General features: G+C 42.4%; 1 protein-coding gene and 1 non-coding gene across 3 annotated transcripts in view; one reads left to right on the top strand and one right to left on the bottom strand.

Moving 5' to 3' along the window:
* Positions 1-12265, top strand: part of BAZ1B (bromodomain adjacent to zinc finger domain 1B) — an 84061-nt gene extending 71796 nt beyond the window's left edge. For both annotated transcript variants that reach the window (XM_012807893.2, XM_012807894.2), the window contains 6 exons: positions 2080-2227; positions 3724-3871; positions 6329-6441; positions 9311-9456; positions 10671-10774; positions 10944-12265. In XM_012807893.2, coding sequence (XP_012663347.1) covers positions 2080-2227; positions 3724-3871; positions 6329-6441; positions 9311-9456; positions 10671-10774; positions 10944-11301 — 1017 coding nt within the window. In that variant the 3' untranslated portion in view covers positions 11302-12265. The remainder of the gene's footprint in view (positions 1-2079; positions 2228-3723; positions 3872-6328; positions 6442-9310; positions 9457-10670; positions 10775-10943) is intronic.
* On the bottom strand, positions 8452-8586 carry LOC111726730. The gene has a single exon (XR_002774435.1). It is a non-coding gene; the product is annotated as a small nucleolar RNA SNORA70 (small nucleolar RNA).
* Positions 12266-13995: the final 1730 nt, after the last annotated feature.

Genomic DNA, 13995 nt, shown 5'->3' with positions numbered 1-13995 from the left:
ATTCGAACCCGCCACCTTAGGTGTATGTGGCTGGCGCCTTAGCCGCTTGAGCCACAGGTGCCGAGCCTGTTTCTGTATTACTTTACTGTGATTACCTATTTCTGTAGGAAAAAGACCACCTTTGTTATTTCTCTTCAAGCCTCTACCCCAAACTCCACACAGTAATGTGTAGCTAGGTCAGAGCTAGGTCAACTATCTTTGTCCTTTGGCAGCTTTATTAAAATATGGCCTTGCAGGATAACTGGCTTTTTCTTTAAAGAAATTATTTCAAATAGACCTCTTTGCATAGGGAAGGGCAGTGAAATCCAGCTGTGGTATTGGATTGATAGTGTTGTGGAGTTAATTATAGTTAGCTAGAGCTAGCAGAGTTGTGAAAGTAGCCAGGCTAGTTTTTGCTAACTTAATTTAGTTTTAATCATGACTGACTAAAGCAATGGGACGTCTACATTATTTATTGGTGATCCTAATAAAACCCGGTCTTTCAGCTGTCTGGCTGAGACCAGACATAGAAACCTAATTGTTTACATAGATAACCTACTTGTTTAAGTTAGAAAGGCTTTGAAAACATTGGGGAAAAAAATCACCTTTTGATTAACAAAAGTCATACAAACGAATTAGCTTGAAATGACATTTCTGGCTTGCTGCCTGTGACTCAAGCAGCTAAAGCGCCAGCCACATACACAAGAGTTGGTGGGTTCGAATCCAGCTCGGTCCTGCCAAACAACAATGACAACTACAACCAAAAAATAGCTGGGTGTTGTGGCAGGCACCTGTGGTCCCAGCTACTTGGGAGGCTGAGGCAAGAGAATTGCTTAAGCCCAGGAGCTGGAGGTTGCTGTGAGCTGTGATACCTTGGCACTCTACCCACAGTGACAGATTGAGGCTCTGTCTCAAAAGAAAAAAAAATGTCATTTCTGTTTCTCCTTAGAATGTATATTTTATAGGGGAGAGGGATTATGTTTATCACCGAAATTCCTAATTATCCCCCTCCCCCCAATTCTGTTTCGCTTGGACTAACTTTTTGCCCTTTTTTGCCCTTTTTTTTTTTTTGGAGACAGAGGCTCACTTTGTCACCTTCTGTCAAGTGCCGCCAAGTGATATTCCCACCTGATATTCCTGTGGTGCTGTGTCATCATAGCTCACAACAACCTCAAACTTTTGGACTCAAGCGATTATCTTGCTTCAGCCTCCCAAGTAGCTGTGACTACAGGCACCTGCCACGGTGCCTGGCTATTTTTAGAGATGGGGTCTAGCTCTTGCTCAGGCTGGTCTTGAAATCATGAGTTCAAGCAGCCCATCCACTTCGGCTTCTTGGAGTGCTAGGATTACAGGGGTGAGCCACTGAGCCTGGCAATTTGCATTTTCTGATGATGGGAAGAGGCAGTACAGGTTATGCTGAGAGTAATTATCCAGAATAAAGTCAGGCTAACTTTAAAAATTTTGCTTTAGTTAGAAGTTGGTGATAAAATCAACTTAATTGGGCAGCATCTGTGGCTCAAAAGGGTAGGGCGCTGGCTCTATATGCCAGAGGTGGCGGGTTCAATCTCAGCCCCCGGCCAAAAACTGAAAAATAAATAAATAAATAAAATAAAAATGAAGTTAAAAAAAATCAACTTAATTGTGCATTAAGTACTTAATAATTTTAAGCATTGTAGAATGCTTTTATAGATACAATATACCATTTCTAGGCCCTATAACCTGGGGTTTTAGCAGGAATTAGTACATAAATGGATAATCTTGTTAAGGAAGTTTGATCAGCTACATGAAATTGTTACAGTCTAGCCATTTACAGCACACAAATGTTTTTACTTTTAAATGATACTATATCTTTATGTAAATTTCACTAGAAGAGCCCTGTCCCTAGTCATTTCTCCCTCCTTTCCCTTTAATCTTTGTGTAATCTTTGGCAAGTTTTTTTAACCTGTTTGATCCTTAATTTTTTTTTCCTGTAAGATAAATGGGTTATACTGAAGTTTTAAGAGGCAAATGCTCTCAGAACTCTCTTCTTTCCCTATTGCTGGTCTTTTCTCTGTGTCCTTGAGATCATTGTAGTGATGTTTTTGTTTGGTCTGTGTTTAGGTTGCATCTGCACTGGAAAAATGGAAGACAGCAATCCGTGAAGCTCAAACTTTTTCTAGGATGCATGTTCTACTTGGGATGCTGGATGCTTGTATCAAGTGGGATATGTCAGCAGAAAATGCTAGATGCAAAGTTTGTCGAAAGAAAGGTATATTTAGATCAAATTTGCTAATCTGATTATATTAGAAACCAGGAATTCCATTCCTAAGATACTTATCTCTATCCTAAAAGAGTTTTAATTACACAGATTTTAAGTGTGATGGGATAGATTTTACTTTCTCCTGAAGGTCTATAAAAAGTTTTTGATATTACATGCCAGCAAATCAGAGCAGGCCTTTTATTCTTCAGTTTAGAGTCTAAAGTAAAAGCAGTTGATCTTTTCAACCTTCACATTTTCTACAGATAACAGAATTAGCTAATTACAAATTTTAAATCTTGGGTAGTAACCATGACTCAGTGGTTAGGGTGCCAGCCCCATATACCAAGGGTGGTGTGTTGGAACCCGGCCCTGGCCAAACTATAACAAAAAATAGCCAGGTATTGTGGCGGGTACCTGTGGTCCCAGCTACTTGGGAGGCTGAGGCAAGAGAATTGCCTAAGCCCAGGAGTTGGAGGTTGCTATGAGCTGTGATGCTACAGCACTCTACCAAGAGCGATAAAATAAGACTCTGTCCCTTAAAAAAAAAAAAAAAATTAAATCTTGGGCAGTGCCCATAGGCAAGGGTGCTGGCCACATACACCTACGGTGGCAGGTTCAAACCCGGTCCCAGTCTGCTAAGCAACAGTGACAACTGCAAACAAAAACTAGCTGGGCGTTGTGGTGGGCACCTGCAACCCCAGCTTTTTGGGAGGCTGAGGCAAGAGAATTGCTTAAGCCCAAGAGTTGGAAGTTGCTGTGAACTGTGATACTACGGCACTCTACCCAGGGTGACAGCTTGAGACTCTGTCTCAAAAAAAGAATTTAAATCTTTGTTATCTCATAACTTTAGTAAGATAGTGGTTCCAAGGGGGCAGTCTTTATACATTTTGAAGAATGGGCAGGCTTGGTTATTTTAGCACTGCGTCCTAAATGGTAAATGCTGAGATTTTTCAAATCTTGTGTGTGCAAAAAGAACTTCATGGCTAAAACATGAAGTGATTGACTTTGTGGCTAATATTATTTTAAGAGTTAGGTTAGGGTTAATTTCCAGGAATGAAAAGGTCTATATAAAATCAATGAACTGCCATAAAACTGATACAGAATGAAGATTGGAGAGGGGAGTTAAACATGTTAAGTTGATCAGTGTATTTGGAAACCAAATGACCTAAGAGAACTGTATGAGACATGAGTTGAAGTGGGGAGGGGGTCATGAGTGACAAGGAGCAAAATTTCCTACTGTCACTTGGTTTTTGCTGCCTTTTAGTAAATGCTAATTGTCCTGTCCTAGCCCTGAGTAGATTTGGGGATTTAACTGATTCCTAAGTTATCTGTAGTCTGGTTTATTTTATTTATTTATTTATTTCAGAAAATGACTACATTTTTTACAAAAACCGAAGTAGGTAGAACGTGTTAAATGGCATTGGTTAAGGATGAGCAGCTTTCTTAATAGCTCATTGACTGTTGCTGTGTTCCCAGCAATGGTAAACAAGTTTTTCTCTTTGCAGGTGAGGATGACAAATTGATCTTGTGTGATGAGTGTAATAAAGCCTTCCACCTGTTTTGTCTGAGGCCGGCCCTCTATGAAGTACCAGATGGTGAGTGGCAGTGCCCAGCTTGCCAGCCTGCTACTGCCAGGCGTAACTCTCGTGGCAGGTGAGAATTTTTTCTTTTAAAAACAAGTGAACAAATAAATAGCTGTTACAGTTAAGCTTCAGTTATTTAAACTGATATAATTCTGAAGTGGTTTTTTTTTGTTTGTATTTGTTTGTTTGTTCTTTTTTGAGACAGAATCTTACTTCATCACCTTTCGTAGAGTGCTGCGGTGTCACAGCTCACAGCAACCTCAAACTCGTGAACTCAAGAGATCAGTTGCCTCAGCCTCCCAAGTTGCTGGGACTATTGGCGCCTGTCACAATGCCCAGCTGTTTCAGAGACAGAGTCTTGCCCTTGCTTAGGCTGGTCTCAAACTCCTGAGCTTAAGCAGTTCACCCACCTCAGCTTCCCGGAGTGCTAGGATTATAGGTGTGAGCCACTGTGCCTGGTCTTATTCTTAGTTGCTTTAAATTCATCTTTTGGGTACAGAGCTTTATCATTTCTGATACTTCAGTAGGAGCTCAACAGACTTAGATCTAATTTTAGCTTAATGTTGACATTTCTCGTTTTCACTGCCAGCCACATTTTCTGTCTTCTTGACCATATCATCTCAAGTAATGTCATATCTCCTTCTGCTTTTTGCCTCTACATGATCCACTTCCTATGTCTATACGATTACTTCTACAACCACCCACTGCTAAAAATCTTCAAATGCTTTGCCTTCTTTACTCATACTTGTTTTCCTTATCTATCATGATTAGTACTTTAGTATCAACTTGGACATGAACTTCTCCTTTTTCATTCTACATATTCATTAATTTGTCTGTTACCAGTTCAGTGCCCAGATACATAATGATTCATTCTCCTCTGCATTCTTCATGGTCCCTACTGTCGTTTGTCACTCCTGCATCTCTCACCTAGGCTTCTTCTACCATGTCCGAACTCTTCCTTATGTCTTATCTTTTCCCTTGTTATCTATCTAGCTATTGTGGTGATATCAGAATAATGTATATAAGGCAAGGAACTGCTTACTTTTCAGTCTGGCCAGGCACCTTGGCTCATCCCTGTGATCCCAACAAAGTGGGAGGATCGCTTGAGACCAGCCTAGGCAACATAGAGACCCTGTCTCTACAAAAAAAATTTTTTTTAATTAGCCATGTATAGTGTGTGCCTGTTGTCCCAGCTATTCAGAAGGCTGAGGCTGCAGGATCACTTTGAGCTCAAAAGTTTGAGGTTGTAGTGAGCTACTATCACACCTCTAGTCTCCCACCTGGGCAACAGAGCAAGACCCATCTCTTTAATTTAAAAAAAAAAAAAATCTAATCTTTCTTTTGCCTGTACAATAAAATTCAGATTCCCTAAGCTAACTTTTGAGACTCTTATACAATACTAGCCTAGGTTTTTATGGGCCTTGTTTTCTCTGTGTGTGTGCTTGTTACAGGTTGCATTGTTCATCTTTGCCTCTTGGGCTTTCTTCCCAGCTGAGAGTATTCTCTTTACCCAAAACTCCCAATTGAGTAAATTGCCTTTGACCTTGCTAAAGTTTCACTGCTGTTTGGAGAAGTGTTTACATCCTTAGCATTAATTGTGTCTCCTCTATGTTCCAGCTGAGCTTTCGAATACTTCCTGAAAAAGTATTTTGCTCATACATCTTGTCTTTATGGTTAGTTTTATACACTACTATCTCCCATGAGATTATTAATGCCCTAAGAGTAGAAGTGATGCTTTGTTCTTTACTTGAATCTCAATAAGGCCAAACACAGGCCCTTATAAAGAGAAGACACCTAATATTTGTCAAGTTAATGCTGTTGCTTTCCACATTGAAATTTGAGGTTGTAAAAGGGCAGCTTATAGGCACTCTGGCTTGATCTCTCTTTTAAAAGGGCAGAGCTGTTTGATCCTGACCCCACCTCAACGGTATAACTGGGTTATTTCTCACTCCATTCCAGCTATACTTAAAGAGATGAGGCATGTTGCTCTGAAATGGCGGGGCTTTGGACCAGCTGTTCTGAGCTGGGATTACCATTGCTTTGATGTAACAGTCATCTGCAAGCTGTTTCAGCTCCTGGAAGGGGGCCATCAAGGTGGAGTAACACCTGTCTGGGCTCTGTTTATTCTTCCAGTCTACCCCAGAGTTGGGGACAGTTTCAGTATCTGAAATGTTACATTATCTGGCTCTTTTTGTGAGACAAAAAGTAATAGTGTTTTGCACTGTTTTGTGTGTGAAGGGGTAGGGTTGCATTTTGATCTTGATTTCTGTTGCCATTGGTATCTTGTCTAAACCTTTTGAGGCTTCATAAAAGGGAGGCATGCTGTTGAAGCTTAGTTTTTCATTTTGTGAAAAACTTACCTGGCTTAGATTCAGATTCCATTCCCTTATCATAAAATTATCCAGTATGTGAAGAAAAGAAGGTTGCTGGGATCCCTTTGGGACTTCAGCTCTTCTTAGATCATTTTGGGTTAGAACTGTGTTCCCTACCTGTTTTTTTTGTTTGTTTTTTTCCTTTTTCCTCACAGGAATTATACTGAAGAGTCTGCCTCTGAAGACAGTGAAGATGATGAAAGTGATTCAGAGGAAGAAGAGGAAGAAGAGGAGGAGGAGGAAGATTATGAAGTAGCTGGTTTGCGATGTGAGTATTCTGTTTGCCTTTGTAGTTAGCCTCACAATCTTCCAACAGGGTCGGAAAGGCTGGATTGGCAGTAATTACTGTGGCTATCTTGCTGTCTTCCCTTTTCATAGTTTGTGGCTGTGTGTTTAAATGAGATGTCAAGATGCTGTTGATTTTAACTTCCCTCCTATCCGGTGGGAGGGAAGATGGCTCGATCTCATGAATATCAACCTATGGCAGACTTGATTTCTGTAAGAGTTAGGTATATAGAATTCAGGTCTTAAGTATGTTTATAACAATGGTGCTGGTTCTGAAACCCTTAATAGATAGGGATGATAGGTAAGGAAGATCTAGGCCTGTTGCCATCTCCTGACAGTCCTCTGGCCTTTGGTGTAGTGCTACTTTCAGAGAGTTGGGAGAGGGGTTGGGGTTCACTCGCTCTTGCTCTCGCTTTAAAGTGATTTTTCTCCTTCCTGTAGTGTGCAGGGCTCTAACTGTGCTAGTTTGAAAAGAGGAGACTATTTTTTCCATGGCTTAAATGTAAGCACGATAGAATGGTTCAAATCAGTTCTTACTAAATTCCAGTCAGAAAAAAAGTAATCATCATTTATGCTCACAATGACTGATTTTCTCATGTCTTGTCATTTTCATGGCTAAGGTCCTCTAGCCCAAAATATAATTTTCTTTGTAGGTTAGAAAACAGAAGACAGATCAAGATTTCTGTGAGCTTTTGAAGAGATAATATAATTCCTAGGATCATAAGACGTTCTGAATGATCTTACTTATATAAGGAGAGAAAGGATGCCTGGTATGACCAATCCCTTACTCCAGTAAAGCTGCCAAATCTAAGGGCCTCCCTCCCATTTTCCTCCTCCATATTCTTGGGGTATAATTTTAGACACTGTAATCTCTCCCATTCTCATAGGGCTCCTTTTCTTTGTTTACTAGACACAATTTTTCAGGTATCCCAGGATAAGTGAACAAGTGATCCCTTAGTCCTACAATCCAAGAGACTATCCTCTGTTGGCCAGTGTCATGAATTAGGTGCACATTTGTCTGGGACCAATTCTGAATATAGCACTGTGTTAATTCTGTTTATTTCAAGCTAGTGATTGCTTTCTACTTAACACACTGTTGCTTTCTTTTGAAGGAATTGTTTGCTCTCTAGGTTTCCAAGGGTCTCTGTCTGCCAAAAGGATCTAGGAAATGTTTGCTACTTCAGTGCCCTTTGTCTCTTCCACCTTTCACACCACCAAAGATGTGGTTACCTAGTGCAACTCAAGGGCCTACTAGCACCTGAGCATCAGCTTTTTATCCTTTCATATTAACCTACTCTTGAGCTAGCGACCCCCAAATAGCCAAGGAAGTTATCATAGTTCAGAAATAGAGTATAAAGCATCATTTATTAATTCTTTGTATCACTGCCTCTCTGTACTGGTAGATCTATTATCTCTCCAACATTCAGGGTATTGGGCAAGGAAAGGTGGAGAAGCCTTGAGCTAATCCTTAAGGAGCGTTGCTCTCTGAGGAATGTTGGTTTACTAGACATTGAGCACCTATTATAAACTGAGACTTAAGTAGTCTCTGGGTCTTTGTTTTTTTTTTTTTTTGACAGGAAATAGGACTTCTTGGTAGGCACAAATGAGGGGGCAGCACAGTGGAAGTCCCTTTAAGTACAGGATCCACCACTTGTCTAAGGGGCCACAATTGGGGATTATTTGACCCCACAGCCATCTGGGATGAGCCACTGCTCAGCCACCGTGACTTCAAATTTATCTGCATTAAACTTGGTAAAGCCTCACTTCTTGGAGATACGAATCTTCTGGTGGCCAGGAAACTTGAACTTGGTCCAGCACAGGGCCTCAGTCATATATGCTCCTTGTTCTGTAGTTTGGTACATATGGACATGATGACTTGGCCAATGTGAACCCTGGCTACAGTGCCCTGAGGCTTTCCAAAGGCACCATGCATACCTCTCTGGAGCTTAGATTGGGGATAGCACAAGGTCTAACATGAATGTGTGTCAGAAAGGAATGTGTCCAAGGTCCCTTAGAGCAACCCACATAAGCAACAGGCTGCCTAGACTACCAAGGAAGCTACTGTTCACAGGCATTGCACACCAGGCCCCCATGAGGAAGGGAGAGTGGTTGGCTTAATTAGCTGCAGGTCTTTGTGGGCCAGCCTCATGAAAAGGCTACTGTCTTTGGTTTTCAGAAATAGAAGAAGGCAGGAAGCCCTAAGTAGGATTCAGTGAGGAACTTTAGTGGCCCTTCACTTTTCTCTGAAAAGATTATGATGGTAACTCCAGGGGTTAAGAAACAGGGTATGTTTTATAATCATATTTCATCTCCTATGTAAGTATATACAATCTCTCAGGCTGAAAATGTAAGCATTCGAAGCTGATCTGTTAGCAAATGGCTTCTATTCCAGAACCAATTTTTTTTTAAATTTTTTTAAATACATACTTTTTATTTATTTATTTATTGTTGCAGTTTGGCCAGGGCCAGGTTTGAACCCACCACCCTGGGTATGTGGGGCCGGCGCCATACTCAGTGAGCCACAGGTGTCGCCCCTCCAGAATCAATTTATAATTGATTTCTTTCAAGTGCCTCATTGCTGGAGTAACTGCAGAGTGGGGAAAGAGGATAGAAGTACTTAAGTAAACTGGTCTTCTGAAAGATCTTTGGCAGTTAATAAAAGGTATCCATTTTCATCTACCATCGCTTCCTTCTAATGTCCTATTACCTAGGGCAGGAGGAAAACAACAAGAGCATCTTATAACCAAAGGAAGCCATTGATTTCCTTGTCCAGATTTTCTCCCCATCCCTTTCCCCCATTCCAAAGATTCTGCCTTGATCTTCAGTTGCTCTATTGTGTGTGTTTGTTTCAGTGAGACCTCGAAAAACCCTCCGGGCCAAGCAGAGTGTAATCCTTCCTACAGTAAGGCCAGGCCGCCGACCCAGTAAGAAGCCACATCCTACCAGGAGATCTCGGCCAAAGGCACTACCTGTGGATGACACTGAGGTTGATGAGCTGGTAAGAATTATTTATCAGCCTCCCTCTAACCTTTCTGTTCCTTATTCCCCACCCCCTACTCCAGCATTAGGAATTCATCAGGCAACAGGTGGGAGCTCCCCCTCCTTCCTCCTCCCTAACTTGGGAGGCTGCTGAGGCAAATGGGTGGGCTTGTAGGCAGACAGAGGCAGCAGGCCCTCCAGGAACAGCTATGTTCGGCATTCCCCTGATGTAGCTTGCAAACATTGTCTGCCTCTAATAAGGCAGGCTGCAACTTATTAAGAATTTTAAAATAGTATCCATGTGTCACCAGTGGGCTCAAAGGGGCTGGGTCTTCATTGTGGGAATGTCAGCAATGTTGGAGCCTCACTTACTGTTGGGTTGACAGTTGTTAAGGGGAGGGACATTATGTTCCTCCTCCACCCCCCCCCCCCACACACACACACATAAACACACACTCCTTAACCAATGTAGTTTTGTGTGGGATCTCACTTGAGCTTTTCAAGAACAAAAAAATTTTTTTTGAAAATGTACTTGTTTTGACAGATGATATTGGGGTTAGGGGCATAAAGCAAGCCATTAGGGGAGATGAGGAAGCATTAAAAGAGGCTTCTGTTTGCCCAGTCCATAACCTATTTTGTGGCTCCTGTTACTGTGAGTCACAGTTTTGTATGGCTACCTGGAAGGGAGGGCCTCACCCCTTTTCACTTCATCATTTAGCTCCCATGTGTCTGCAGTTCCAGGAAGGGAATTGTTATTCTTCCCAGAGACACCCTACCCCCACAGAATTTGCTGGTGGTCCAGATAGCCTGCCTGGCTCTCTGCAGTTGCTTGTTGATGCCCATCCATAGCATCACTGTAATCCCAGGTCCCTCTCTTCTCAGAGGGCTAGTGTCCTGTTAACACATACTTTTTGTGGTCTTTGGTTTGTGGTCTTCTCCAGGTAACCTATAGTAGGGCTGCTGTTAAAAAGGTAACTGCTGACTGCCCTTTGCTGCTTTGATCACTGTCCACCAGAGAGGAGGCAAGTGTGCAGATGGAAAGATACCTGCCTCCTGGGTCAAGAGTGCTCCCTAATTTGAATGTCAGGCAACTTGACCATTTCTGCTCCAAGAAAACAGTTAACTTGCTTTGTCTTTTTTTTCTTTTTTCTTTTCTTTGAGTAATACATACATTTTCTGCCTTGTTCACTCTTCTTCTCTTGTACACATAATATTCTCTTTCTTTGGCACCAGGTACTTCAGACCAAGCGGAGCTCCCGGAGACAAAGCCTGGAGCTACAGAAGTGTGAAGAGATCCTCCACAAGATTGTGAAGTACCGTTTCAGCTGGCCCTTCAGGTGAGCTCCCAAACTGGTAGTGACAGCTTTCAGCTGAACACACCTTCTCTGTGTTTGCCAGTTAGCCGGTTGCAGCAGGCGAAGGTATCTGGGGCTGGTTGTTTGACATTCAGGTTTCTCGGTTGTGGTTAAGTCTCAGTTGGGCATAACTCCATTTGGTTCTCCACAGGGAGCCTGTGACCAGAGATGAGGCTGAGGACTACTATGATGTGATTACCCAGCCCATGGACTTTCAGACAGTGCAGAACAAATGTTCCTGTGGGAGCTACCGCTCTGTGCAGGAGTTTCTTACTGACATGAAGCAAGTGTTTACCAATGCTGAGCTTTACAACTGCCGTGGCAGCCATGTGCTAAACTGCATGGTGAAGACAGAACAGTGTCTAGTGGCTCTGTTACATAAACACCTTCCTGGCCACCCATATGTCCGTAGGAAACGTAAGAAGTTTCCCGATCGACTTGCTGAAGATGAAGGGGACAGTGAGCCAGAGCCCATTGGACAGTCCAGGGGACGAAGACAGAAGAAATAGAGAGGCAGGGCCCTGGTAAGGGAGCTGAAGTAGGGGGAATATCAGGACACAGTGAGGGAGGGTGGGAGGGAGGCAAGAGAGGAAGATTGAGAACTTGGAAGGGAAGAGATCACAGGGAGCCCAGAAATGACAGTCACCCCAAGCTTGTGCTGTTTCTTAAAACTCCCTACAGGGCCTCATCCAAGCAAAGCTTTTTGGGGAGCCTGATTGGATTGGTGGTCTCTGCCCAGAAATATTGTGGGCAGAAGAAGCCCGTAACTCTCCCGCCTTTGAGTTTCCATCAAGAGTCCAAGGGTATAGCTTTTCTGGTGTACCCAGTTCCTGTTCCTTCTTTCCTAGGGTCCCTCCTCCTCTGGCTCCCACAATAGTGCCAAGCCCTTCTGGTCTCCAGGAGTGGGGATTGCTATGTTACATTGCAGGATCAAGGGTAATCAGGCCAATTGGGGGAGGTGGTGTCCACTTTTTTTTTTTTAATCTGTATTTATATACAGTTTTGTTTCTTTAAGCCCATACTCTGTCTCTTACTCCCTCTCCCTCTCAGGTGACAGTATCAGTGAGTGCCATAGAGAATTTTGTATTCACCAGCATCATGAAACAGTTGTGGTCTTTTCAGTTATCTTGGCAGAGTAAAGGGACATTTCCTGGACCCATTCCTGAATATCCCTCCCCTTCTTTGTAACAACCCTCCCCCAACTTATATTTCACCTCACTCCCTAAAAAAAAATCCTAAGGCACTTCATTTAGAGACTGGAGTCCTGCTTATAATCATGCATATAACCTTGACTTTGGATCTGGCCAGAGGGGTGTTGGAGCCCAGCCCACCCACATACCAGACAAGCTCTTAGGGGAGCAGAAGAAAAGCAGGAAGAATTTAAATGTTTAATTTTTTTTTTAAATTGACTTTTCTAGTTATTAAAATTTGCTTGTTTCAGCAGTGATATTGTATAAAGAACATCTTGTAAGATATTCTTGTCATCTTGCTTTGGCACATGTACAGTACAGTTTATATGATAACGTGTTTGCTTTACTTTCCCCCATCCTCTTCCCCAGCCCATCCACTTTCCTGCAGAGAAGCTGGGTTGGAGGCTCATTACAGCAAGCAGTGGCATCTCTTGGAGGAGGTGGGGTGTACCTTCCTTCTGCCATGGTGGCTGTTTCTGCCTCCTCCATCTGTATTGGTCTCCTCCCATGCCTATTCTGGCCTCATACGTGGAACTCCTTGAGAACCTGGATATTTCAGTGGTCAGTGTCAGTAGGGGTGGGAGGAGGGAGCAGGAAAGAAGCTCTGAGTACCCTTTCCCACAAGTCTAGCACTAGTTATATTTAGGCAAAACTTTGTAGTTTTTCCCTTTTATGGCAGATTTTGATAAAAATACAAAACAGGGTTTAATTTTATTTTCTATCAACTTTGAATTTGGAAAATGTGAGTACCTAAGCTATTCTGTACCTGTTTAAATTAAAGGAAAAGAAGTCCACTGAGGAGATTGGAACTCTTAGAACTTGAGAATAAAACTTCTTAATATTAAACTGCGAGGTGTGGTCCCTGTCTCTCCCTTTCCTCATTCATTGACTTTGGGGATTTGCTCCAGTGGCTGGTGGGTAGGTTTACCATCTTTTCTACAGGCATGCAGTTAGCATGGACATTACAATTTCGTGATTCCAGCCACCACCATCCTCTCCTGCCTTTTCTCCAGTCTGCTCTTGTTAATAGTGAGATTCCTATGTTCCTACTTCAGTGACACCTGAATTGTTTGTTTTTAAAATTGTCTCTAAGGAGGAAGAGCGGCATTAAAGGGTGAACTTGTAATAAATTGGAATTTCAAATAAATACTATGTACTTGTGTTTATACAGAAGAAGCAGTTCTGGTGGATTTTTCTTTGTGCTGTTGGGTGGTAGTGGATAGTGCAGTCCCAAGTGTTGCTTTCCCATTCATTGACTCTGGAGCCAGTTGCACTGTGAGGGTCTGGTGGCTTCTGGATCCAGAGGACCTCTCAGATAAGTCAGGTCCATCTGCTATTTTTCTTAGTTCCTAGGAGACATTTCTGATGCCCTGATGTAAAAGAAATTAAGACTTTTTTTTTTTTTTGAGACAGAGTCTCACTTTGTCACCCTGGATAAATGCTGTGATGTCATAGCTTACAGCAACCTCAAACTCTGGGGCTCAAGTGATCCCCCTTGCCTCAGCCTCTCAAGTAGCTGGGACTACAGGAGCTTACCACAACAACAGCTATGTTTTAAAGATGGGGTCTCGCTCTTGCTCAGGATGGTTTGAACTCAAGTGATCTGCCTGTCTTGGCCTTCTAGAGTGCTAGGATTACAAGGCATGAGCCACCGTACCCAGCCTAAGAAATAAGACCTTTTTAAGCCTCTCCTAGGCATGTGTTTGCCTATAACTCTAAAAACTTCATTTGAAACCAGGAATTAGAAAAATATTTCAAGGCTTCAGTGAGAATTTATGTGGCCCTTTAATTTGGGGGGAAACTCTGACATTTAAAGATTGTTTTCGATGAAAATTTCAAACAGAAAAAGTGAAAAGTATAGTAAATTCACATGTGCTCAGCTTTAAAGTCAGAGTGGTTGGTCCGAGTAGGTCACTGCTGGGCAGTAAATCTGTATGTGGAATAACAAAGGTCATGCTGAGCCACTGCTGTGGTCCCATGTACTGAGAAGCAACTGCTAGTTCCCAGCCAGCT

This window comes from Otolemur garnettii, unplaced genomic scaffold (assembly GCF_000181295.1).
Source record: "Otolemur garnettii isolate 467f Iridium unplaced genomic scaffold, OtoGar3 scaffold00077, whole genome shotgun sequence".
Taxonomy (NCBI): Eukaryota; Metazoa; Chordata; class Mammalia; order Primates; family Galagidae; genus Otolemur; species Otolemur garnettii.
This window is presented reverse-complemented; position numbering and strand designations above follow the sequence as displayed.